This window comes from Pan troglodytes, chromosome 13, assembly GCF_028858775.2.
Source record: "Pan troglodytes isolate AG18354 chromosome 13, NHGRI_mPanTro3-v2.0_pri, whole genome shotgun sequence".
Lineage (NCBI taxonomy): Eukaryota > Metazoa > Chordata > Mammalia > Primates > Hominidae > Pan > Pan troglodytes.
The window spans coordinates 16,441,383-16,468,056 of record NC_072411.2 but is presented as its reverse complement, the minus strand read 5'-3'; the positions used below and the strand labels follow the sequence as shown (position 1 = coordinate 16,468,056).

The following is a 26,674-nucleotide window of genomic DNA, read 5'->3' as shown; positions in this document are numbered from 1 at the left end:
CACTAGTACATGTCAGAGATATATTGACTGTTCTGCCTCAGTCACTAGAGAGATAAGACAAGCACACAAATCTAAGAAGTCATTATGATTCAAATCACATTTTAGACTAATAATGGGGAGAAAGATTGAGGCAGTTCCATTTGCTGAACTTGACCAAGTCTAATCTTCTGATGCTGTCATTTTTCTTTGAGTTTTATAAAATGAGAGTTTTATAAGATACAAAGTGTTTCTATCTCTCTAAGCTACAGTTTATGGCTACCGATATCAATCATAATGTATGTTTCAAGAAAGAAAAGCTTTAGGTCACCAAAAGAAAAAGTGACCAGTACTTTGATCAAGATCCCAAATCCAAAATTCAAATCACTGTCTCTATATAAATAGCTTTGCTTCCTGGAAGTCAGAATTAAGAACATGCGTTCCAAGAGGTCCACGATAATAAACTTATAAAAATGATGTATTAAGAAAGGCGATTAAAAGGACAAGGTTGCTTCTGATGAAAGCAAATTGTGTATAAATAAGAGTGTGGGGGGTGATGCAGAGGAAGTCGGGGTACTTTAAGCATGCATTTTTACTCTCAAAGGAAAGTCAGTACTACTCGGTAAGAATTAGTGGTGACACTTCTTCAAACATGATGAATTTCCCCTGAGAATATGTCATGGCAGTTTTGACACTTTAAAAATGGATCTGTGAAATGGAAATTAGAACATGTATATAAAGTCTAGAATTAATAGGTTGCTTGCCAGCCAAAAATAAAAGTCATTTTTGTGAGATCCTGGTGAAAGCTTTCTGAGTGAGGAGACATTTTAATACTAAATAGGTGTGAGCTTAAGCCTTTTTTTGAGTATAGTTTTGCATTTGGGAAATTGAACAGATGTAATTATTTTCCCCTATATTGCTTTATTTTAGCAAGCAATGAGCGTTCCTTATTTAAATAAGGATGCCTCCTCCTGCAACAATCTCACTGGGTTTTATGAACAACAAGACAAAGAGGGAAAGCTTCCTGCTTGATACACTAGACTAAGTGTTCACAACAACATTATATTGTACAAGAATAAATTTCACCTGTGCCACATTAATGCACTGAAAATTCAAAATGAGACTTAGCAGAAGATGAAGGCACAAGGGAAAATATGTAAATCTCTCTGATGTGGAGAGTTGAGAGAAATAAGCCACAAAAAAGATATTAAGAAACTGCAAAAGCAGGTGAAGAAAAGAATAAGGAGGCAGCAGAGCAGGAAGGAGCAAGCAGGGCTCCATTTTCTCCAGTCCTGTCAAGGGAGAGACTGGTGCAAGAGTGTGAAGCTTTGTCAGCAAAGTTGGCTCTTCCTAGCCATGTTGAAAAAGACATTTCAAATTTTTCCTTCCCTTCCTTATGCTACATAGATAGCCATTGAGAAGCCAATCTGTGTAAGGAGATCCTTGCACACTGCTTACCTGTACAGCTGCCTTCCTCTGGGAGAAGATTCAGTGCTCAGAAAGTAACTGTCCAGGAAAGAAAACAACACAAGCATTAGACACAGATCTATTTTTTGTGATCTGTGAATTTTGTCACATTGTCACATTGAATCTTGAATTCACATTGAACCTTCACCTGAATTTTCACATTAAATCTTCACTTGAATTTTTAAAACTGTCAAAATACAGACAGGAGTTGTTTTGCTATACAAACACAGGGCTATGATCAAACTAGGAAACATATTTTTTCCCCTGATAAAATCATCCTTTTTCATAACCTCTCTCAATCACTGTGTGTGAGTGTATGTATGTGTGTGTGTGTGTGCACACACACACATCCCTCTGTGTAAGATGTCTCTGTGTGAAGTGTGGAAGAGGCCTTTAAAGAAAGGTTATTCTTTCCATGGCTGGCTTGTTTTGACTAGGACTATGGTAAGCAAAACATAATTCTATTAGAAAAGATGGCATTTGACAACGCTAACTTGCAGCCTGACTAGAGAACTGAAAACACTCACATTTTTTGAGTAGTTTCATCGTATGCCAAGATCTTTATCACTTCCCAGTTTCCTGATGTCAGATGCCGCACAGTAATTTGCTCACTTTTACTCTGCAAAGAAATAGAAAATATTGATTTTCCTTTTATTTAAACAGCATCTCTCTGGTAAACACGAATGTACCAACTGCTTGTGACACTTTGAATTCTCTAATTCTCAGTTAACACTCAAGTTTTCTGTTCCACAGCTCAAGAATGAACATGCTTTCCTATAAACACAGATCAAGGCAGGTAGGTTAGTGCCTTTATTTCAACTATAGAAAAGTCATTCAGAAAACTCCTCCAGGTGAGGGTGAATCAAGTATACCATGTTGATGGCAGCATTTGCTTCCAAGGTAGGACTTTAATCACTCTCATGTAAATGACTGGCAGCTGTACAGTTAGCTTTAAAAAAAAAAACATTTTAGAACAAACTTTACTCCAATAAATACTCAGGTTTGTATTCATTTTAACCTTTGCAGTATGGGCATTGTTATAAGATTTGCCATTTAATGCAATAATTTTTTTCAGAGATGAATTCATGTTGATGAAGGTAATTAGCTTAATCAATGCTTCCAAGGTGTTTATAGGACCAACATTTTAATATGTAAAAAACAGGTAGTAGCATTGTCTAAAAAATATATATTGTTTGACCCAAAAAGTATTCTTAGAAATACTATCATTCTATTCCTTAACCACTTTACGTAGTTAGAGAACACTGATTAGAATGGATTAGAAAGATGTGGAACCAACCCAAATACCCATCAATGATAGACTGGATAAAGAAAATGTGGCACATATACACCATGGACTACTATGCAGCCGTAAAAAAGGATGAGTTCATGTCCTTTGCAGGGACATGGATGAAGCTGGAAACCATCATTCTTAGCAAAGTAACACAAGAACAGGAAACCAAACACTGCATGTTCTCACTCATAAGTGAGAGTTGAACAATGGCGCCTGTCAGGAGGTTGGGGGCTAGGGGAGGGATAGCATTAGGGGAAATACCTAATGTAGATGACAGGTTGATGGGTGCAGCAAACCACCATGGCACGTGTATACCTATGTAACAAACCTGCACCTTCTGCACATGTACCCCAGAGCTTCAAGTATAAAACAACAACAACTAAAAACAAAAACAACTGTTATCTCTAGTGTTGTGTATACTCAAGCTACTTCACTCTGATTCCTTATCTCAGTGCCGATTTTAAAGGGAATATTACTACTGCTCCATTATCAATTATGCTATATTAATAAAACTTTTGGCAAGTGCCTTCATCACCTTAAAGAAGTTCCCTTTATTCCTAAATTTCTAAGGTTTTTGAATACTGATTTTGTTGAATTTACTTGGATCCTATGTCTGCATCTATTAAGGTGATTATAATTTTCTCATGAAAATTTAAATGCAGTTAATTATCTTATATATTTTTGAAATTTTAACCAAATTTTGCATTTCTGTTCAAAAAATAAGAGTTAATTTTTTAAATGCATTAAATAAGTCAACTTGTCAATAATTGGTTTAGTATTTTTAAGCTTTCTTATACTGTCTTTTCTCATACTGTTTTAATTTGGTTTTGGTTACAAGATGATACCCATGTCATAAATTGTACTAAAGATATGCCATATTTTTTCGTTTTCAAAATAATATAAAATTGGAAGTGCGTACTCCTAGAATATTTGGTGAGATTCACTTTTAAAAACAACCTTTCCCTGATGTGAAAAATCCTACATCACTGATTCCATTTTCTTAACACTATGGAGGATTTTGATTGTTTCTTAAATCTGATCTGATTTTTTTTTCTAGATTGCATCCGTTTCTCCTAAATTTCAAGTTTATCAACGTAAAGTTATTCATAGTATTCTTTTAATATTTTTAAAATCTGTAGTTTTGTCCCTTTCCATTATTTATACTTTGGAACTGTCCAAGTTATTATTACCCTTGACAGCTCTTATAGATTCAACTACTTTTTCCAAATAACTTACTATTTGTTTTATCATACTGCTTTATTTCATGTTTGCTTACTAGATTAATAAGTGCTATTCTTTCATTTCTAATTACCTTTCTTTTACATTTGAATTTATTCTCTTCCTTTTCTAAATTCTGACATCGGATATATACATAATTTCATATATGCATATAAAATTATTGCATATATGAAAAACTGTTGTTTATATGTATTGCATATTTTCGTATACGTAGTATTCTCATTTAGTTCTAAGTATTTGCTGATTTCTTCTTGAAACTAGGAATAGAAATTATATTTTGTTTCCAAATGTATAACCTTTTAAATGTTGTTATTGGTGCAATTCAATTTCACTGTCTTCAGAGAGTGTAATCTGTCAGCTGAGTAATGTTTTCAATGCATTTTTGGTAAAAATAAATTCAGAATTAGGTTCATATAGGATAGTTTTATTATAACATCTATTTTCCCATACAACTGAAAGTGTAAACTAAAAGGGCATTCCATACTTTACTACACATGTGTACTAACAGAATCTTCCTTTGAAAAATTTTCTGTCTTATTGGTATGTATTTGCATTTCAATATCTCCCTAAGTAGTCTATTTTATGTTCTTAGTGGAAGTTCTCTAGACGTCTAGCTGCTTAAGGTCAACAGCAAGCCTGTGACTTCTTTATATCACCTTCTTTGTATACTATCTGACGTACTACTGATTTACAAGTATTTGTTGACTAGAGGTATAAGTGCAAAGACACCCAATTTGTGAGATATGAGAACTGCATAACCCAAAGGCTGGCACAGAGTTCTAAAGTCATACATTTTATTGCCAAGTTCACACAGGCAAATAACTCAGTGGATAGCTCCTCTTTCTTGTTTCCAGGCCCTGCTTTGAATGAGCCAAGGACAGGATACTAAAATTTCAAGGTTTTAGTGCATCTTTGATGCCAATTTCAAGATAAAATAATCTCAAAACATTAAAAAAGTGAAGAAACTTTGCTCAATATTTGAAAACATCTGGAGACACTTTTGGCCCACAGATTTCTAGGTTAATTATTTTCTCTGTTTTTCAGAGTATTTTGGTGTGTGTGTGTGTGTGTGTGTGTGTGTGTGTATGTGTGTTTTAAAGACAAATGAGATACAACATTAAAATTGCCATGAGTAAAAACCCAATGCTTTGAAAAATGTTTGAACACAGTATAAAAAATATTATATATGATTTACTTCAATGATCCTTTTAGTTCAAAATATTACACTTTCAAGTGTAGGACCAAAAGATCTCTTGTTGGAAGCCTTAATAACAACCATATAACCTTTTGATTTTATTTGAAACAGCTGTAATTGCCTTGCTTGCTTTTAATCTACCAGGGCAAATATGGTATGGGGAATAAGTTGAACCCTCATTTTGCATATAATAGCAAAGATTTACTTTCTAATAATCTACATAAGACTGTCACAGCAGTGAGCACATTAATTTTGACCTGGTTAATAATCTTAATACCAATCAGAATATGGTAGATGACTGAACAACACTTAATAAATATCAAGGTATTTGAGCAGATTTCACAAGGGGATGTTTGTACTTCAGTTAGGTTTTTAGGCACCTTCAGCAGAAACACAATCACAGGAAAGATCACTTAACAAAGCAGGAAAGAACAGTATTTTTTCTCTACAATAACATTTCTTTGTTTCTGTGCATCCATAATCTCTGCAATATTAACTTGGTAGAATGGAAATACTGAATATAAATATAAAACTGTAGTGGACTTTTGATAAAGGCAGTATGACAATGTATTTTAAATTGAACTAATATTTCAACTTTAATTTCAGACTAAAAAGCAACAAAAGTCGTGAGCTCATTCATTCTTAAAAGAGGGCTGGAAATTTGGAATAGAGTGTTTATTTGGAGCATTAGACACCAGACAAGTGACCTTCAATTCATAGAGATTTTATCTTGCTCAAGGAAGTTAAATATTGGTTTTATAATGCGATTTACAAATCGGAAACACATTGGGTATCAATACAAGTTTAACGCTGCATGTTCTTTTTACCTAATTACACATTATTCATTCACATTTCTTATATTAAATGTTCACTTTTATAGTTTCTAAATAAGGGAAATATTGTAGTGCTTAAAAATAGCATGCTTTAATTTGCCATCTATTCACCACATGAGATGAGCTCATTGTTTTCAGACAATGTCCTAATCAGATGCAGCAGTGAAACTTAATGCAAAAATTTTACTGGGTTGATTAGGTGATAAAATTGTGGATTGGGGGCATGCTATTTTCCACAGTATTTGTAGTGAATAATGCCACTTAAAATTGTTCCAAGTGAAATCATCAGCTCTCATGGGCAAAACTTCGTGTTGCTGAATAGAGAAAGTGAATGGATTCACCCACATATAATTTTTCATTTAACACAATTTTAGAAGGTGACAGGGCCATTCCTTACGCCTATGAATCTGAACGACTGAACACAATGAAAATTCTGCTTACTCCATCTTTGAGAGAAAAAGGTGCTATACCTTTGATAAAAACCTATCTCTTCACTGCAGCCTGAATTGCAGGATGTGGAATGTTACAGTTCCTGAGATGAGAATTCAGAAGTTTGAAGTCAACATAACAAATATTTTTCAAGGAGCAAAGGGGCGAATATCTGAAGTGATCAAAAGTTTAATGGTCTGGGGTAAAAGGTTTTGTATCAGTGTATGACTCAGGAAGTACATAAACTGATAGTAATATGTGTACAAAACACTCTATCCAGAAGAACAGTTTCTTTAGCTATATAGATTTCCAGAAAAGCCATAGTTTTATTTAATATTTTCTTTAATGGAATATATGAAAGTGGAGAAAACACTCACCAATTTTGCTTTCATATATTCATACTGAAAGTGATCTGGAAATACATATATTAGGGCTTAGAAATCTTTTACTTTTGGTCCAGCTATTCCAGTTTTGTTAATCAATACTAAAGAAATAATCCACAATATAAATAAGCTTTATATACAGTGACATCTATCATTACAACAAATTGCCACGAAATTAAACACAGAACAACAAATAATGGTTATTGATGCACATCCAGTCAACTCAATATTAATCTTCTAAAGAATTATTTTTCAAAATTATTTAGCATTGTGGGAAAAGTGTGCATTTAAAATTTAAATTTGACATATCAGGATGCAATACTGTAGTTTACATAAAATTACAATAATGTTTAAATGAAGACTGGAGGAAAACACATGCATTCTTTTCTCTTTTTATTTGTATCCTTTGGAATCACTCTAACAAGGACAGCTCTTGTAAATGAGGAAAAAAAAAAACCCACTAAAATATATGTAGTGACCGCCATCACTCTCCATAATGAAAATAGCTTGAAAGCAATAATTGTCTAGCTTGGTCTCTAATTAATGATTTTTATCTACTTACTGATAATATGAGAGAGCAAAATGTTTGCAAAAATTTAGTAATTTCATTTAGTAAGGTGCTTCAAGCAAATAAATATATTCTGAGTGAACTAGTGAGCTCTCAAACATAGGTAAGCGCCAAGTACTGCAAAAGTGACCTGGCTGACTGTTGGCTGCCAAGGCCCCAGTCCTGTCATTTCTCACTTTTCAGGCATGACAATTTTAAGTAGAATTATGTAGCACAGCAAGGGAAGGAAAGGGGGTAAAAAGTCATCAATGCTGGCATGCATTACTGTTTAGGCAGTAAATTTTTGTACTATTTTTTGGAGAGCCAATTTGGCATTACACATCAAAACCTAAACAAATACATTCGTATGGATATACCCTGCCTGGGTATCTTTTAACATCTAGAAATATAATTTTGTGGGAAGAATTATAAGTAAAGTGTTTATAAGGGCTTTTAACTCTGAATCATTTCTAACATCAAAATATAGAAATAACTTTAATGACGAATAAACTTGGATCATTTAAATACAGTACAGGCCGGGCGTGGTGGCTTATGCCTGTAATCCCAGCAGTTTGGGAGGCTGAAGCAGGTGGATCACCTGATGTCAGGAGTTCGAGACCAGCCCGGGCAACACGGTGAAACCCACCTCTACTAAAAATACAAAAATTAGCCGGGCATGATGGCGGGTGCCTGTAATCCCAGCTACTCGGGAGGCTGAGGCAGGAGAATGGCTTGAACCTGGGAGGAGGGGGTTGCAGTGAGCCGAGATTGTGTCACTGCATTCTAGCCTGGGCAACAAAGTGAGACTCTGTCTCAAAAAATAAATAAATAAATAAATAAATAAATAAATAAATAAATAAATACAGTACAGTATATCTGCTTGCTGTAATGCTCAGCAGCTATTAAAATCACATTTAAGAAAAATATAAAATGTTAAATATTAGGAATACAATTAAATGTTGTAAGAAAATACTCATTAGTTATTCTTTTAATGTTACAAATCTATATTATGCTTTAATTGCAATCGTTAGGGGAAAATCATATATTTCTCATGAAAAAAGAATGTAAAATATACACAATAATGGATTAAAAGTGTGAGAATATGAGGTGATGATATTGTGGGTGATTTTTATATACTCCTTTACCAGTTTATTCAGTTTGAATTTTTCAGAATTTTATAGTGCATATACGTCAATTAAGCAGTCATACACAATTCATAAATAGCTTTTTTGTTAGCTATTTTTAAATTGAGGCAAGGTGATTCAAACCATTTCCTAAAATAACATATGTGATTGTGTTTGTGTGTGTTCAAAGTTATGTATAAATTGTATTTACCTAGCACTGACTTCTGACTCATTAGCAAAGTGGACTAATTTTAATCAATTGCCAAAATATTCATAAATAATCACGCAGTCATGTTCATTTCTCAATGAGGCAAACCACAAATTACCTAAACAGCAACCAGAATAGAAAAAAAATGTTTTCTACTTCAACGAAGGCTGTGTTATAGTTCCTATATAGAAGAGGAACAAAGTAAACACAATGTAAGAACTTTATTAAGTTTTTCTTCTGAACATTTCAGAAATACAGGAATTTGCCTACATATTAGGCTGGTTTGACTGAGAAACAGAAGGTATTTCTTCCCTAGGCTTATAAAAAAACTCTTGGTTTGGGTGTATAAATATTTTAATTCCTGCATGTCAACATCACAACCCTACCCAATGCCATACTTTTAAAAAGACATTATTTCTATTATTTATTTGTTGAATAATGGATACAAAAATATAGTTAGATAGAATGAGTAAGATCTAGCATTTGAAAGCACAACTGGGTACCTACAGTCAAGGATAGATTGTCTTCTTTGGGGAATTACATATACAAAGACGTATTGTACAACTTTTCCTATCCTTCACTATCTCTTACAAATATCTATAATTTGTAGGTAATCTTCTTTACTACTTACATTTTTCACAGAGCTTCTTGAATATAAAATACCGAAATTTAAAAATTCAATGAAATGTCATAATCAGTTATAAGATTTGGGAAGTGTGATATTTTAGGGGCCAAAATAGTTCTCTAATATTTGTGATAACCAAGTTGACTCTTAATTAGCAAAAGTTTATAAAGTAGGGTAATTTGCTAGTCTATTTCCCTTCAGTTTCATAAAAAAAGTTCCCTTAATTATACCTGACTTATATAATCATTTTAATAGCTAGATATAAAAACATCCAAAATTTTATTCATCTATAAATGCATATATAAATGCATCTATAAATGCATTTATTTAGAGCATAAATAGGATCACATTATACATTAGTTTATAACCTGTTTTTCCACCTTAATAATATACTATGCAAATCAATCTACATCTGTACTGTGGAAATTGTATGTATTCCAAATTATTTGTTTCAGTCGTAATTAAAATTAAAGTTAAAATAATGACAATTATTTTAATTACACAGACCCTGAACAAGTTTTAAATTTTAAATTAGTGACATAAGATTTTGAGACTCTAAAGCATTAAGCTGTCCAACACAAATGTATATGGATAATGGTAATCATTTGAGAATGTGCACAGGTCTTAAAGGTTCTAAAAACATAAAATCAGTAAGGTCAGTTAGGTATCTTTGCCATATTTATATTTATTCTATATTTTGTAAGTATGAAATTACTCTTAGCTAGTTTGTAAAACTCTCATAAAGATCCCAGTTTAGCCACAGTGACTTTTCATTAGAAAGCCTTTAACCTGTGTGTGATACTAGATTATTTATTATATGATTTTGAAGGATGCTTTATTTTCTCATGTATGCTTGCTCTTGGAAATTAAATTCAGATTGACTCAATAACCTTGTCAAATTTAAACTAACTACCTGAATTTACTAATTTTTTATAATAAAACTGTATAAACCCTTCATATTCTTTGATTAGATAAAAAGTAACCTTTCCCCTCTTTTTATCGGAAAGTCTAAAAAAAATAACATAGATTATATTTTACAACATGAAATCTATGTTATTTAACATAAAACATCTATTTTATCCTGTTTTTTAAAAATCTGCACTGTATTTGCTTGTGGGGATGTGCCATAATTTATTCAACCATCAATTTTTGATGGACATTTAGGTTCCTTTGAGTATTTAAAACTTTTATAACACCTGGAGAATATTACTTGTACAAAATAGGTTATATATATATTCATTGAATAAAAAATCTTCTCTAGATTATCTCAGGTCCTCAAAAGTTGGGTGCTTTTAATTTATTAAATTCTCTATCCCAAAGCCCTCAGTTTATAGGGCACACATGTAGCTCATTCAATTGTACTGAGTGTTGAGACTGTTTTGTGGGAAGGTAAGGCTTGAATGTATGGCTATGGATGGAGGTCCCCTTCCTAAGATGTCTGTGAGTTGTATATATGGCTGGGTTTCACCACCGTGAACTACAGGTTTAGAATGCCACAAGAACTGGGCCTTCGGGGACACGAGGACAATGAAATCAAAACACGGAAAAAAGTCAGCACTTACCTGGATGAGGAACATAGCTATGTGGTGAAATTCTCCACGTCCCCCTTGCTTAACAGGCACTGTCATAAAGAATTTGCTGCCGTCTCTAGAAAACACGGGCTCCTCATTCTAAAATATAGAAGAGCATAGAACAATCTCAAAAAGGCACATGCAATCTGTGCTGCCTACTACTGTTAATTCCTGCATGGGTTATACCAAATAGTGATTTATAATTAGTTAGGAAAATGGGCACATTATTTAAAAAAAATGAATGTATGCTATTTTTTAAACTTTTTTAAAGTAAATCTGATACATTAGGTATGTATGTGGTTGAGTTGTGGGAAGGATAGGAAAATTTTGCGCATGGTGGATATGAATGATTTATTATTAGACTAAAGACACTTTTTAAATTGGTTCAAACAAGAACTGTCTTATCTTCACATAAGATGGTGTTTAGTGAAGTATCCTTCAAAGATAAAGAACATGCAAACATCTGCATCAGTTTATCAAAATAAATCTTTTAATTATAAAATTCTGGCACATATTTTTTGAAATCCTTTCTTCAGCAACTGTAGTTACTTGAAGATTCTTTTCTGATAATGTATTCATAAATTAACTGAAAATACAAAAGACAACAGGCCACAAAATTGAAAGGATTCTATAGAAAGTTATTTAATTCAAATTTACCATCCTTATTGCTCATCTCTCCACAAACACACAAACACAAATGCCCACCTACAACTGTGACCCCATTTGATAATTTTTAATTACACTCTGGTGGCACATTAAATCAATAGAATTATTTTTGAAAATTAAATGATGAAAGCCACATATATATATATATACACACACACACTATATATTTATGTGTGTATATATATACACACACTATATATATTTATGTATATATATACACACATAGTGTGTGTATATATATATACACACACACACATATATGTATGTAGAGAGAGAGAGATACTGCTGTTTCTCCAGGAAAAACATTAAGAAAACACATTTATCTGATGCAACATTGAGTTTTTCCTGCTGGACTAATGAGAGGTGGTTATACATGGTGTAAAGAAAGGCTTTGACGTGGGTCCTGAGTAGCTCTGCACAATGGCCTTCAAGCCCTTTTAGATGACTTGGCCCTCTACTGTCTTTCTGATCTCATCTTTTTCATTCTCTTGCTTTCTTCACTGGGTTCCGGCATGATCCCGCTCCAGGGCTTTTGTACTTTGTATTCCCTTGGTCTGGATCTTCCTCTTATCTCTTTCGGGTCTCTAATCTGAAATCTCCTTATCAATAAGGTGTTTCCTTATTACCCTATATAAAGCGAGACCAGGAAAGTCAGACCATCCAACTCTATCTGACATCCTTCATCTCCTTTTATTTTCTTTCTAGTTTTCCATAGCACCTGATATAGTTTGGATCTGTGTACCACCCAAATCTCATGTCGTATTGAAATCCCCAGTGTTGGAGTTGGGGCCTGGTGGGAGGTGACTGGATCATGGGGGTGAATCCTTCATGAATGGTTAGGCAGCAACCCCTGGGTGCTGTCTCATGACAGTGAGTGAACGAGTTATTACAAGACCTGGTTGTTTAAAAGTGTGTAACACCTCCCCCATCCCTTTCTTGCTCCTTCTCAGGCCACGTGAAGTGTTGCTCCCCATTTGCCTTCCGCCATGATTGGAAGCTTTCTGAGGCCTCCCTAGAAGCAATAACTACGATGCTTCTGTACAGCCTGCAGTACTGTGAGCCAATTAGACTTCTTTTCTTTATACATTACCTGGTCTCTTACAGCAGTACAAGAATGGACTAATACAGCAACTAACACCATTCAACGTATAATTTGTGTATGTATGCGTTTGTTTGTATGTGAATGTATGTATGTATGAGACAAGTGCAAAAGTAATTGTGGTTTTTACCATTACTCTTAATGGCAAAATATGTACATGAATGTATGTACATATGTACATACTGTATATAAATGTATGTATGAGATTGGTGCAAAATTAATTGAGGTTTTTTCCATTACTTTTAATGGTGGGGGTAAATCTGGTGGATAGAGTGATATATATATATATATATATATATATATATATATAGTGAGTATTTTTGTTCATTGTATCCATACATTAATCTATTCATCAATTATGAGTTGCGACCTACTGTGTAATGGCGAAAACCTCAATTACTTTTGCACTAATCTCATATTTACATATGTATGTGTGTATGTATGTAGTTCTCTGTAATGTAAGCCCCATAGGGCAGGAAATTTGTATTTTTCACTACTGCATCTGCAGCACCTGAAACAGTGACTATCATGTAAATTGAGCTCAATAATTATTTACTGAATGAATCAGTCAATTAATAACTATTTTAATATACTGAGCAGTCTGATTTTAGCTTCATTCATAATACATCTCTTGACAGTAAAATAAGGATATTTTCCTTAACTGCCTTATGAACATTCATGAAAATATAAGTAACATATGTAATAAATTTAAAACTCTGAGATAATACACCATTCAAGGTTGGAAAAATTGTATAACTGAGCATATAATGGATACTGACAAAATACTTGACTGAGTGAATCACTTCTTTCAACTATAATAAAGTCAATAATTCTATTTGTTCCATCACCTGCTCCTGTGGGATATTTCTCTCTTGGAGTTTCTTTTGTCTGGAACAACTTTTTCGTCTTCCTTTTTCTGCTAAATCTTACTCATTTTTTACTTACTCTCGTGAAAGAAAAGAATTTCCAAGATTTCCCTAGTTAGGAAATCTCTCCTCAGATATTCTAAAAACTATCTTGTATTCATCTTTATCATGGCTTCCAATGCACTCTATTATATTGATCTATTAATTTGTTGGCTTCCTTCACTAGGCAATTAATAATTGAACTAAATTTTAAATTTTATCTGTTCAGCTCTATTGCCTAAGACACAGTAGGTCCCAACTCATAATCGGTGAATAGATGAATATATGGATACCATGAACAAAAATATTAGTTTTATATATCACTGTATCCACCAGATTTACCCCCACATAGCAACTCCTCCCTTACCGTTCTCCCTTTGTACTTCTCTCAAAAGATGAATAGCTTTTTTCTCATATACAGATATATAAGCATTCTTCCATTTACATTGCCTCCTCCCGAGTTCTAGTACCTTAGAACTAGTTCAGAAAAGGAACAGATGGGGGCTACAATCTCATACGCCTTGCTGGACTAAAAAATCTGCCCCCAACACTTGACAAAGTCTGGTGATAAACATTCAGCTCCACATAGATGGTGCCAATCTCACTGCTCAGTTTCATGACATTATACAAGTCTGTGTTTTTGACACACAAGATGGTAAACTGGGGATATTGGACTCTATTCCCTTGACCAAATATATTACACACTGGTCATCTCAATTGCAAGTCCTTTGAAAGCTAGGCTAAACATGCCTACTTCTCTTTGCCTTTTCTGCTATGCAAAAAGACAGTATATGATGATTCTATTAAATTTATAATTATCTTAGAAATTTGCTGCTTATTACTGCTACCATGCTCATACATTAAATTTCATATAACTCTAAGTATTTCATAAAATTCCCTTAGAGCATCTGAAGAAAAAAATCAACTGTGATAAACGACCAATGGCATTTACTAACTGAATAATTAATAACTGGATGCTTTGTTTTTAAAAAAAGTTTCTATTAAACATTCATAAATTTGGGATTTAAAAATTAGATAGCATAATCTCAAAAGAACATGCATTATGTTAACATATGTTAAACTATTATGAATGTCACTGGCAATCAAAGTAATAGCAAAAGATGTTTAATAATGGAGGGAAATTCAGAATGCGTAAGTATTATGTGTTATATATTGTCCATTGTTCTTATTTTCTGTATCTAACCGAAATTTGTGAGTCTATTATTAGCTGTAAAATCAGGGTTTTTTTTCTATTTTATTTTGTATATTGACCAAGATAAAAGTATTTATATTAATAAATAACCATGTGCAAAGACACATATACTCATAATATATATACAAACATTTATCTGTGTCTATCCATCTACCTACCCTTCAGACAAACAATTATTTATAATCCTTTTTACTTTTCTTCTTAATCACTCAGTAAGTATCTATTAAGCTCTTCTTACATATTGAATTCTTACATATTGAATTCTATACTAGGCGTTTGGTTTACAATTAGAAGTAAAAAACATCCTCATGTCCTTGTATCTTAGCAAAAAAAAAAAAAAAATCATAGCAATAATTGTGTGTTACACAAAGATTACACTTGACTTTAATAAAACTTTTATTGGGAGATGTGATTTGGTTAGGCTAGTTAGAGGAAGTGACTTCTTACATAGGTGATTTAAGCCAAGGTTTGAAAAATAAATAGGCTTCATATGAGAAAGTTGGAGGGAATTTTGTTCAGAAGGAAGGGCACTTATGAAGTCCCTGTGCATATGAGGGTCCATGTAGCTAGACTGGAGAAAACAGATAAAATGATTCTATGACTCAGAGGTGAAAAAGCTTTCAATTTAATCCCTTGTGGACCTTTTAAGGATGTTGGTCTTTATCTGAAGGACAGAAAGGAGAGAAAAGTTCTTTGAGTTGTGGAAGTGCAAGTATGAGGGGAATGTTAGTAGCAACAATTAAATGCATATTTTAAAAAGGTCACTCAGTTAGCCTGCAGTGTGAACAGATTGGCAGGTGCCTGAGGGGTTGAGACTCGCTGGATCTGTAGTTTGAACATGGACAGTGTTTGTGAATTAGAGAAAAGTAAATTGACTTGAGAGATGTTTCAAAGTAAAATCTGTACATATTAATTATATATAGATAGATAAAAATGAGAAAAGATTCAAGGATGACTATTAGGTAAATAGTTTTAACATCTGAATGGATAATTATGTCATTGAGTCCTAAGATAAAAATTAAGAAGACTGACTAGAAAAGGAATGAGTTCAGCTTAGACCTGGGGAGTATGAAGCTACTTTTACAGATTTAGGAGGAGATGGCAAGCATAAATTTGGATATTTCAGAACTCACTGAAGTGTCTGGATAAATGTGAAGGTCTCAAAATATGGGTGGTCATTAACGCCATAGACATAATATAAAATAGAAGAGGGCTTTAAAGAACGAAAAGAAAACCAAACCAAACCATACCACACATATTATTTCCCTTTGCAAAACTCACTAATGTAGTTAAGAGTAAAATGAATTCAGCTATATTTAAATAAGCTATTTGTGTTTCCTTCTGAATTGTCCAGGATGAGACCATGTAACAGTGATTAGGTTTTTAGTCCGTCATGTTCATCTTGATTCCAGCCTCATTTATGTCACAAACTAGAATTGTGAGCTAGAATACAACTAAGAAGAGAAGTATTTATTTGAATATCTCCATGATCAATTTATGTAAAGGTCAGGTCAATTTTTCAGACAATTTGAACAATACTAATGATTTCTAGTTTGGTTAGGTCCTGAGATTTTCTCCTTCATCTACACAAGAGTGTACTTACACAGAATATTTTAAAAAGTGATCCTGGCAGCTATTCTGCAATTTATGTCTCCTAAAAAAATGGAAGTAACCTTTTCACAAATGATACCATAGAAAGCCCAAGTCATAAGTGATCCTTTTAATGAAAAAGGATCACTCTGTCAAACCAAGCAAAGCCTTAAACTCATACTTTTTACAGAAAGTTATCACATAAGAAATGGGTGAACAGGATGGTCACAATGGCCAAGATGTGACAGACCACCTATACTGTACCTGCTTAGAGAGCCACGTATCTGATGTCATCTCATATTTCTGAAACAAAACAATTAACTCCATGAAGCATCTAAAGACCAAAATGAGCATATAAATTTAACTTTTTTAAAACACAGTTATCAGTTTTTTTTCCCTCTCTTCAACTGGTGAAATACCATGAGAGATTTCATTGTCATTATTGATTTAATCTGAATGAGTAAGTAGAGAATAGGGACTAAACGATAATTTAATTATAAAGTCTTTTCTTTGGTGAACTCTTTCAGAATTCCCAGCAGTACCTCACCAGGGAGAGAAGATCATTTTCCAGCTCTGTTTGATTACCTCATTCAACTGTTTTGAACCACCAGACACTGTCTCTTTTCACCTCTAGGCATCATTGGGAGACAAAATTATTAAGTCCTTCAAAGCAACTGGGCAAACAGCCAGGAATAAAATTAAAAAGTGGACATTCTTTCAATATTCAATTCACTCATAATCATGGCCTTCTTTTTTACTTATCAGTAGTAACTCAGTCTTTGAGAAAAAATATCAAACATTTGAAATGACAAAATTATGTGTCCCTTCAAAACAGTCTTGCAGTAGATCAGAGCCAAAATCATATTGCAAAAAGCAAAATTAGACTAATTTAACCTCGTTAGATATGTGTAGAAAAAACAAGCTTTAATAATACCGTTTACATGTAATGACATGAAATATCTTGCAGTTTTCTGAAAGAAATGATTCTATAATAAAAGTATTCAAATTAAGAAAGATAAGTAACAACACATTAGGGGCTTTCCTATATGCAGAGGTACCCATCTCAAATTGTTAATAATAAATTATATGTTTTTAAATACTAATTTCTTTTTCTAAATCCATATTATGATTACATTATAATTGGTCACTTTCTCTTTTCAGGGCACTTTTTTTTTCAATAGATCTTCATTACGTGAAGATATCAAAAAAAATCTAACTGAATCATTTCTTTATTCTCCATTTACACCCTAGCATTAACCATTCTTGATATCTGTAAAGCACAGAAATAAAATAGATACCAATGCCACTGCTTGTTAGTACCACCAAGTTTTGGTAGAACCCATGAGAGCTCAAAACTTCATTTGTTATTGTTTGTCTCATTATTTCAATTAACAGAATGCAAAGTCTTTTTATCTCCATACGTAGAATAAAATACATTACAATATCAGTAAGGTGTCAGATCAATAGTATGATAGGATTACTGGATCTATTTTCTATTATAGCATTTTAATTTATCTTTGCAGTTATCTGTATGCAATGAAATATTTACAGTATCTTTGTCTAGAAGGGCTTTCTCTAACTACAATATATGTAGGCTAATTTTTAAAGTTTTACTTTAATTTTTTATGTAAAAATAAGATGGTGTCTCATTATGTTGCCCAGGTAGGTCTTGAACTCTTAGCCTCAAGCCATTCTCCCCACTTGGCCTCCCAAAGTGTTGGAAAAACAGGTGTGAGCTACCTATGCCTGGCCTGTGCCTTTTTTTTTTTTTTTTTTAAGACAAAGTCTTGCTTTGTTGCCCAGGCTGGAGTGCAGTGGCCCGATCTCGGCTCGCTGAAACCTCTGCCTCCCAAGTTCAAGCAATTCTCCTGCCTCAGCCTCCTGAGTAGCTGGTATTACAGGCGTGTGCCACCATGCCCGGCTAATTTTTGTAGTTTTAGTGGAGACAGGGTTTCACCATGCTGGCCAGGCTGGTCTCAAACTCCTGGCCTCAGGTGATCTGCCCACACTGGCCTCCCAAAGTGCTGGGATTACAAGCATGAGCCACCACAGCCGGCCTGTAGGCCAATTTTTAAATGACTTACTAATCAGCCGAATAAAAACCATCCAGAACACTTTAACAAATACGTGGAGAAATTCTAGTCAATCTATAATCTAGCCAAAAGAAAGAGATGAATTTTCTAATAATACAAGCTTAATGAGAAGAGCATCAAGTGGTTGATTTAACTATCTCATTTCCATGACTATGCTCATCATTCTACTCAAAGAGAAATGTCTGCCTCTTGAGGGCTCTCCTTCACAGACCATTTAAATAATATGTTTTAAATTTTTCACATGTAGTGAAATGCACAGATTTTAAGTGTATAATGTGACGAGTTTGACAAGTTTATCCCATCAAGTTATAGGATCTTTATTTTTCCCCAAAACATTATCTCATGCTCCTACCCAGAGGTTCTCAAAAGGCAATCACTTCTGATCCTTTTCCCCATAGACAGCATATGCCTGTGTTAGAAATTCAGATAATTGAAATCATGCATTACATACCTATTATGTACTCTGTAGTGTGAGGTTTCTTCCACACCACATGTTTTTGAGATTCGCTCATATTGTTGAGCGTATCAGTATTTTGTTTCTATGGCCAAGTAGAATTCCGTTGTGTAGATAAGTCTTACTTTAAAGTCTATTTCCTGTTAGTGGACAATTAAATAGTCTCTACTTTTTAGCTATTGTAAATAAAGCTTCTCTACAGACTATTTCTTACAAATCCTTTGGTGAACACATGTTTTCATTTCTTGTGCAAATACTTTGTAATGGAATTATAATGTATGGGGTTTTTTTTGTTTGTTTTTTGTATTTTTTTTTTTTTTTGTGACGGAGTTTCACTCTTGTTGCCCAGACTGGAGTGAAATGGAATGATCTTGGCTCACAGCAACCTCCACTTCCCAGGTTCAAGCAATTCTCTGCCTCAGCCTCTGGAGTAGCTGGGATTACAGGCATGGGCCAACATGCCCGGTTAATTTTGTATTTTTAGTAGGGACGGGGTTTCTCCATGTTAGTCAGGCTGGTCTTGAACTCCTGACCTCAGGTGATCTGCCCGCCTCTGCCTCCCAAAGTGTTGGGATTACAGGCATGAGCCACCGTGTCCAGCCTATAATGTATGTTTTTATATATGTATGTATATGTGTATATATATATGTGTATATATATGTGTGTGTATATATATGTCTTCTTATTTATATATAAACAAAAAAATTGTGTTTACATATATGTTTAACTTCATTTGGAACTAAAATATTATTTTAATGTAATCATATCATTTTACATTCCCACTTGCAAAGAACGAGAATTTTTGTTTTTCACATCCTCTTTAACGGTTAATGTTGTCAGTTTTTTGTTATTTTAGTGTAGTCATTCTAATTATGTATAATATACCATTATAATTTTAATCTATATTTTGCTAATGTCTAATGAAGTTGAGTGCTTTTATTTTTTATTGTTTTATATAGAAATGGGATCTCATTTTGTTGTCCAGGCTGGTCTTGAACTCTTGGCCTCAAAAGATCCTCTCACGTCAGCCTCCCAAATTACTAAAATTACAAGGATGAGCCACCATACCTGGCCAAATGTTGAGTACTTTTTCATATGTTCATTCTTTTCCTTATAAGTAACTGTTCACATGTTTTGATGTTTTTATGAGGTTGTGTTTTTATTATTGAGTTATAGAATTTCTTTATATGTGTTTTTGTCTGATACACATTTGGCAAAATATTTTCTTCCAGACTGTAGTTTGCATATCCATTTCCCTAATGGTGTCTTTGATGAGAAGTTTCTAATTTTATTGATGTCCAATTTATTGTTTCATAATTAATGATTTTTTGGCTTATTCAGTATAGTAGGGTTTTATTTCATATTTTCCCCTAGAACACTGACAGTATTAGCTCTTAAATTTAGGGCTATGATTTATCCCAAATTGATTTTAGAATATGATATGAGTTGTCAAACATCAATTTTCTTTATCCAATAGGCATGCCAATTTTTTCAGCACCATTTTTCTGCATTGAACTGCTTTAGCACCTGTGTAGAAAATCAATCAATCACATAAATGTGGGTCTGTTCTCTGCAAACCATTCAATTTAGTGGACCTATTTGTGGTCCTTATGCCTCCACTAGCATCTCCAGGTTTTCGTAGCTTTTTATTTATTCTTGAAATCAGGTAGGGCTAACTCCTTCAATTTTATTCTTTTACAGGATTACTTTGACTTGTTCAGGTATTTTTTGTCTCCATATTAATTTTAAAAGCAGCTTGTCTGTTTCTACAAAAAAAAATCAGAAGGGACTTTAATTGGTATTATATTAAAATTATGGTTAAATTTGGGTAGAATTAATATCTTAACAATATTAATTTTTTCTATTTAAAAACATGGAATAGCTTCCATTTATTTAGGTCTTTCAAATGCCTTTTAGCAATGTTGTAGTATTCAGTATTGGGGTATTTCACAATATTTGTTAAGTTTATAATTGTGTATTTAAAGTTTTAAGGGTTTTAGTGGTATTTTAACTGATTTTTTTTCTTAATATCACTAACATATAGAAATTATGTTTTGTTGTTTCTTCATTCTTTATTTTGAAACGAGTACAAACTTATAGACAAAAGTTAGAAGACTGGTTTGAGAAACCTGAATGCCCTCTGGACTTCCTTGCCACTTGTTTATATTTTACCCCATTTGCATCCTTACAAATTGTGATTTTGTATTCTAGGGTTTTTTGTTAATGTATACCGTTATGTTATCTATAAATACAGATTTACTTCTTCCTTTCCTAACACTGTACTGATTCCTTGCTAAGTTACTCTGAGTGGGGCCTCTGGCAAAGTTTGCATGATAGTACTGAGAACGGATACCCTTATCTCACTGCTAATCTTAACATGAATAAGGTGAGTGTCTGCACATTCAGTAAGGGGGTACTTTACGAGTATCTTTTAATAGATTGGGGATGTTTCTTGTTATTCATTTATATTGAAAGTTATCGTGAATTGGTTTTGAATATTGTCAATTGCTTTTTCTTCATCTACCAAGATATTTAATTCTTCTTTTTTTCTTAATATAATAAATTATATTGATTGGTTTTCAATATTAAACCAATCTTAAGTTCCTGGGATTAACCTCATTTGATCTAAATGCACTATCCTCTATTTATATTGCTGGACTTGAGTATTGATATGTTTAAGGACTTTCTCATATTTGTGCTGATATGATTTGGCTGTGTCCCACCCAAATCACATCTTGAATTGTAACTCTCACAATTCCCATGGTTGTGGGAGAAGCCCGGTGGAAGGTGATTGAATTACGGGGGCGAATCTTTCCTTTGCTGTTCTCATGATAGTGAATGAGTCTCATGAGATTTGATGGATTTACAGTGGGAGTTTCCCTGCACAAGCTCTTTGCCTCCTGCCACCCACATAAGATGTGACTTCTTCCTCTCTGCCTTCTGCCATGATTGTGAGGCCTCCCCAGACATGCAGAACTGTAAGTCTAATAAACCTTATTATTATTATTATTATTTTGGAAATTGCCCAGTCTCGGTATGTCTTTATCAGCAGCATGAAAACAGACTATTACATGTGTTAATGAGAGAGATCAGTCTAAAATGTTGTCTCTTGTATTTTTCTTGTCTAGTTGTGGTATCAGTATTATTCTACTCTTATAATATTAGTTGAAATGTTCTCTTTCTTCTTCACTTTCTAAGGAGTACAGGGATGTTATCATATACTCCTTAGAAAGAATGATACAGTGTTTGAATATTTGCTCCCCACTCCGGAATCATGTTAAAATTTAATTGTGATTGTGTGATTGCAACAGTATTAAGAGGTAAAATCTTACAGAGTATTTAGGCCATGAGGGTTCTGCCATCATTAATGGATTAATGTCTTTATTATGGGAGTAGGTTTGTTATCACAGGAGTGGGCTCCTTATAAAAGGACGAGTTCAGCCTCCTTTTGTTTCTCTCTCTCTCACCCTCTCTTTGCACTTCTGTCATGGGATGATGCAGCAAGAAGTCCCTCACCAGATGCCAACCTCTCGATCTTGAATTTCCCAGCCTCCAAAACTGTGAGTCAATAAATTTCTGTTCATTATAAACTACCCAGCCTGTGGTAGGTTGTTATGGCAGCACAAAACAAACCAAGACAAGGAATTACAGGATTTATTCCTTAATAATTGATAGAATCCATCATGCAATCCACCCACTTCTAGAGTTTTCCTTGTGGCAAGGTTTCTAATTATGAATTAAATTTATGTAATTTACTAAATAAATTTATCTTTAATTCATTCTTTATTTTTATCTTTAATTGATGTAAAATTATTCAAATATTCTTCCTCTTCATACATTCACTTTGGTGATGTATTTTCCTTTTATTTTTAGTTGACATGTAATTATTGTATATATTTATAAATACAGAGTACTATTTTGATACATGTAAAAAATGTGTAATGACAAAGTCAGGATAATTAATATATCCACTACCTCAAACATTTATCATTTTTTATGTGCTTTAAACATTCAACATTCTCTTTTCTAGCTATTTGAAAATATACACTAAATCATTATTAACCACATTCAACCTTCAGTGCTTCAGAAAACTAGAACTTCATCCTCTTATCTAGCTGTAATGTATCTGTTAACTAATTTCTCTCTATCCTTTCCTCCCAAGCTTTTCAGACTCTTATAAGCACAATGCTACTCTCTACTTCTATAAGTGCAATTTCTTTTAGCTCCCAGATAGACGTAAGAGCATGTGATATTTATCTTTGTGTTGACTCGCTTATCTCAGTTAACATAATGTCCTCCAGACTTATCCATGTTGCCATGAATGACAGAATTTCATTCTTTTTTATGGCTGAATAGTATTCCATTGTATATGTACAATGGAATGTTTTATGTATATATATATACACACACACACACTTTTTAAAAAAGCATACATATATACTTTTTAAAAAGTATATATGTATGCTTTTTTAAAAATCCATTCATTTATTGATGAACATTTAGGTTGATTCTACATCCCTACTATTATGAGCACAGCTGCAGTAAACATCAGATGCAGGTGTGTATTTCATATACTAATTTCCTTTGTTTCAGATAAATGCCCAGTAGTAGAATTGCTAGTAACATATGTTAATTATAGTTTTAGTTTTTTGAGAAACCTCCATACTGTTTTCCATAATAGCAGTACCAATTTACATTTCTTTTTGTTGTCTGTGCTTTTGAAGTCTTAGCCATAAAATCTCTGCCTAGACCAATGTCCTTAAGCATTTTCTCTGTTTTCTTCTAGTAGTTTTATAGCTTTGGAAATTATGGTTCAGTTTTTAATTCATTTTGAGTTGAATTTTGTATATGGTGAGAGATACAAATCTAGTTTCATTTTTCTGCACACTGACATCCAGTTTTCCAGCAATATTTACTAAAGAGGCTGTCCTTTCCCTAATATATGTTCTGATGCATTTGTTGAAAATCAGTTCACTATAAACACACGTATTTATTTCTGAATTGTCTATTCAATGTTTTCATTTCAAACATTGTATTTTTCAGTTCCTGAAATTTTAGTTTCATTTTAAAGTTTATTTCTCCACTAAAATTTCTCACCTGTTTATTTATTGGAGCTATTCTCTTTTTTAAGTTGTTAGATTTATTTCTAATAACTTTGTTATTGTATAAATGAATTTATATGCAGTTTAAAAACATGCAAAACTAATTTATAATAGACCTCAGAATAGTAGTTGCCTCTGGGAACTGAGACTGATTGAAAAAGAGGACAGAGAAACTTTCTGGGATAATAGGGATGTTTTACATCATGATGAGGTGTGAATTACGGGATATATGCATTTGCCAAAACTCATTTAACTGCACATGTGAGATTTCTTCACTTCACTGTACTTAACTTATACCTTGATTTTTAATTTTTTATTGATACATAATAATCATACATATTTTGGAGTACATGTGATATTTTGATACGTGTATACAAGGTGCAATAATCAAATCAGCGTATTTAAGATATCCATCACTTCCAACATTTATCATTTCTAATAACTTGTAAAACATGTGTCTGCTAATTCCAATATTACTATCCTTTGTCGGTCAGCTTTTACTGGATATTTTTGAGGAAGGTGAGTAGGTTATATTTTCCACTTTTCTACATATATAGTATTGATCATATGATTGACATTATAAATGCTACATTGTTGATAGTCTTTATCAATTGTAATTTCCCCTTTAAAAATGTACACTTTGTCCTAGCAGACAGTTAATTTACAGACAGATGAACTTGATACCTTACAGTGTAATTGAAAGGTGATTAGAAGGTGTCTAGACTAGCCCTACTTCTAATGTGCTTTCTTTCTGGGTTCTCAGTTGAATACCCAGGGTTTTCAGGGAGATCTCTTCACTATTGTTGTTCAGAACTCTAATGTCTCTAAGTACTTTGCAACTAACTTGCAGATTCTTCATTTGCTTCAAAAATTTTTAGTAGTTGTTTTCTTTAAGACAGTGTGGAAGCATATAGGTATGCACAGCTAAGCATTGAGCCTAATACTTAAGGGGTCTTCTCCATAGATTGCTGGAGTCCTTTTCTATAAAGCTCCAACTTCTCTGGTCCCTGTCCTATAAATGCTAGTCACCAAAAAAGCCTCAAACGCTGGTTCTCCCTGTCTGCTTAGATCACAAAGATCTCTTTGCTTTGCTTGGGCTCCATCTCCTTGCCATTTGGTCTCAAAAGTGTTGTGAATAGAAAGTCATAGCAAGGTTGATTTTGTGCGTTTACTTGATTTCAGCATTTATGGTCATGATCCTCCTAATGTCCCATATCTGAAAACAGATGTTTTGTATACTTTGTACAATTTTACAGTTGTTTATAACAGAAAAGCTAGTCAGGTAACACGTACTCCATCTTTTCCAGAACAGAAGTTTGAAAATTCAGTTGTTAATCTAAAAATGCTTTACCCAAATACCATACACATAACCGTTTAAACGTACTGCAGTGTTTTCTCTACCAGGAATCTTAAAAATGACACATTGAATTTACTACAGTTTACAAAAACTGGTATTAAGAATTGAAATATAACCTGATTTCAAAACAGAGTAGTTCATGAACCAATTTTTTACTTGTTTTACTTAATTTCAGTATAGAAACACTGTTATTTTATCAGATCTATCTGAACTACAGAAAAAATTAAAAGGAATATGTTTAAAGAAGATAGGAAAGAAACTTCTTATATTCTCAAGATAATCAAAGACAAAATATGGAGAAAAATTCCATATCTGAGAAAGAAGCTAACGTGGCTTGGATTATACTTCATGCTGTATAAAAATTAATTTGCTTTTCAAAAGCTCAGTTTGTTCTCTTCTGCTTATCATCAATATTGTTCACTTCAAAGTTTGGAAGCTTTATAAATTAAAGTATATATTCTTAATAGAATAATTCTTTTCCTACTAGTTTTAAAAGTTAAACACTGAATTTTTTTTGTACAAAGCATTTCCTGATTCCCCTTTGTAAAGCTGCATAAGCTACTTCATTTTAGGCATAAAAGAAAAAGAAATTATACTCACTTTACTACAAGCACCTGTAGTGGTCTCACAGACTGTGAGGATGGAGATGTTCTGAGGTCGGTTTAACCATCTTACCACAGTCTTGGTATTGCTTACCCATTTAACCATAGTGATATAGTATTCTCTAGTTTGGAAACAAAATTAAAATGTATGTTTAGAGCCAGAGCATTGATATAGTACCAACAGTATATATTTGCCATTTTATATATAAGAATAACTGAACCACTATAAAGATGTTGCTACATATTAATTTATGTATAGATAGATAGATAAATAGATATCTGCTCTTTTCAATATTTACATATATAAATACAAATATATGTGTATGTATGTATTCACATGGATGTATACATAAGTATACAAATATACAGATAATTTGAGAACAAATTTGAGAGTGAATTATTTCCCAGAAAAGTATTTCTTGGAAAAATCAAAACAATGACATGCTAGATATTTATGAAAATTTTCTATTGATTAGTACTCCTTTAACTGCAAAACAAGTATACATTTATAAAGGTATGTTATTTTTTTCTTTAAAATCACAATCAATGAATCATCAAGAATAATCTCTTCCAGTTAAAAGGCAAAGATTATTCCTGGCTTAATAATTATATCCTTTACATAACCTCTGTGTTATTTCACTTCATACATGGGGACTTTGGCTACCAAGGTATGAATGGTTTGTTTTGGTCTTTGCCAGTTGTAGA

At 33.0% G+C, this 26,674-nt stretch overlaps 1 protein-coding gene across 5 annotated transcripts in view; it reads right to left on the bottom strand.

Moving 5' to 3' along the window:
- Nucleotides 1-26,674, bottom strand: part of DPP10 (dipeptidyl peptidase like 10) — a 1,405,070-nt gene that overhangs the window by 56,125 nt on the left and 1,322,271 nt on the right. For all 5 annotated transcript variants that reach the window (XM_063790352.1, XM_515752.7, XM_003309203.5 and 2 more), the window contains 5 exons: nucleotides 25,968-26,091; nucleotides 16,626-16,664; nucleotides 10,880-10,987; nucleotides 1,971-2,062; nucleotides 1,435-1,482 (listed from right to left, as the gene is read on the bottom strand). In XM_063790352.1, the coding sequence (XP_063646422.1) occupies nucleotides 1,435-1,482; nucleotides 1,971-2,062; nucleotides 10,880-10,987; nucleotides 16,626-16,664; nucleotides 25,968-26,091 (411 nt within the window). The remainder of the gene's footprint in view (nucleotides 1-1,434; nucleotides 1,483-1,970; nucleotides 2,063-10,879; nucleotides 10,988-16,625; nucleotides 16,665-25,967; nucleotides 26,092-26,674) is intronic.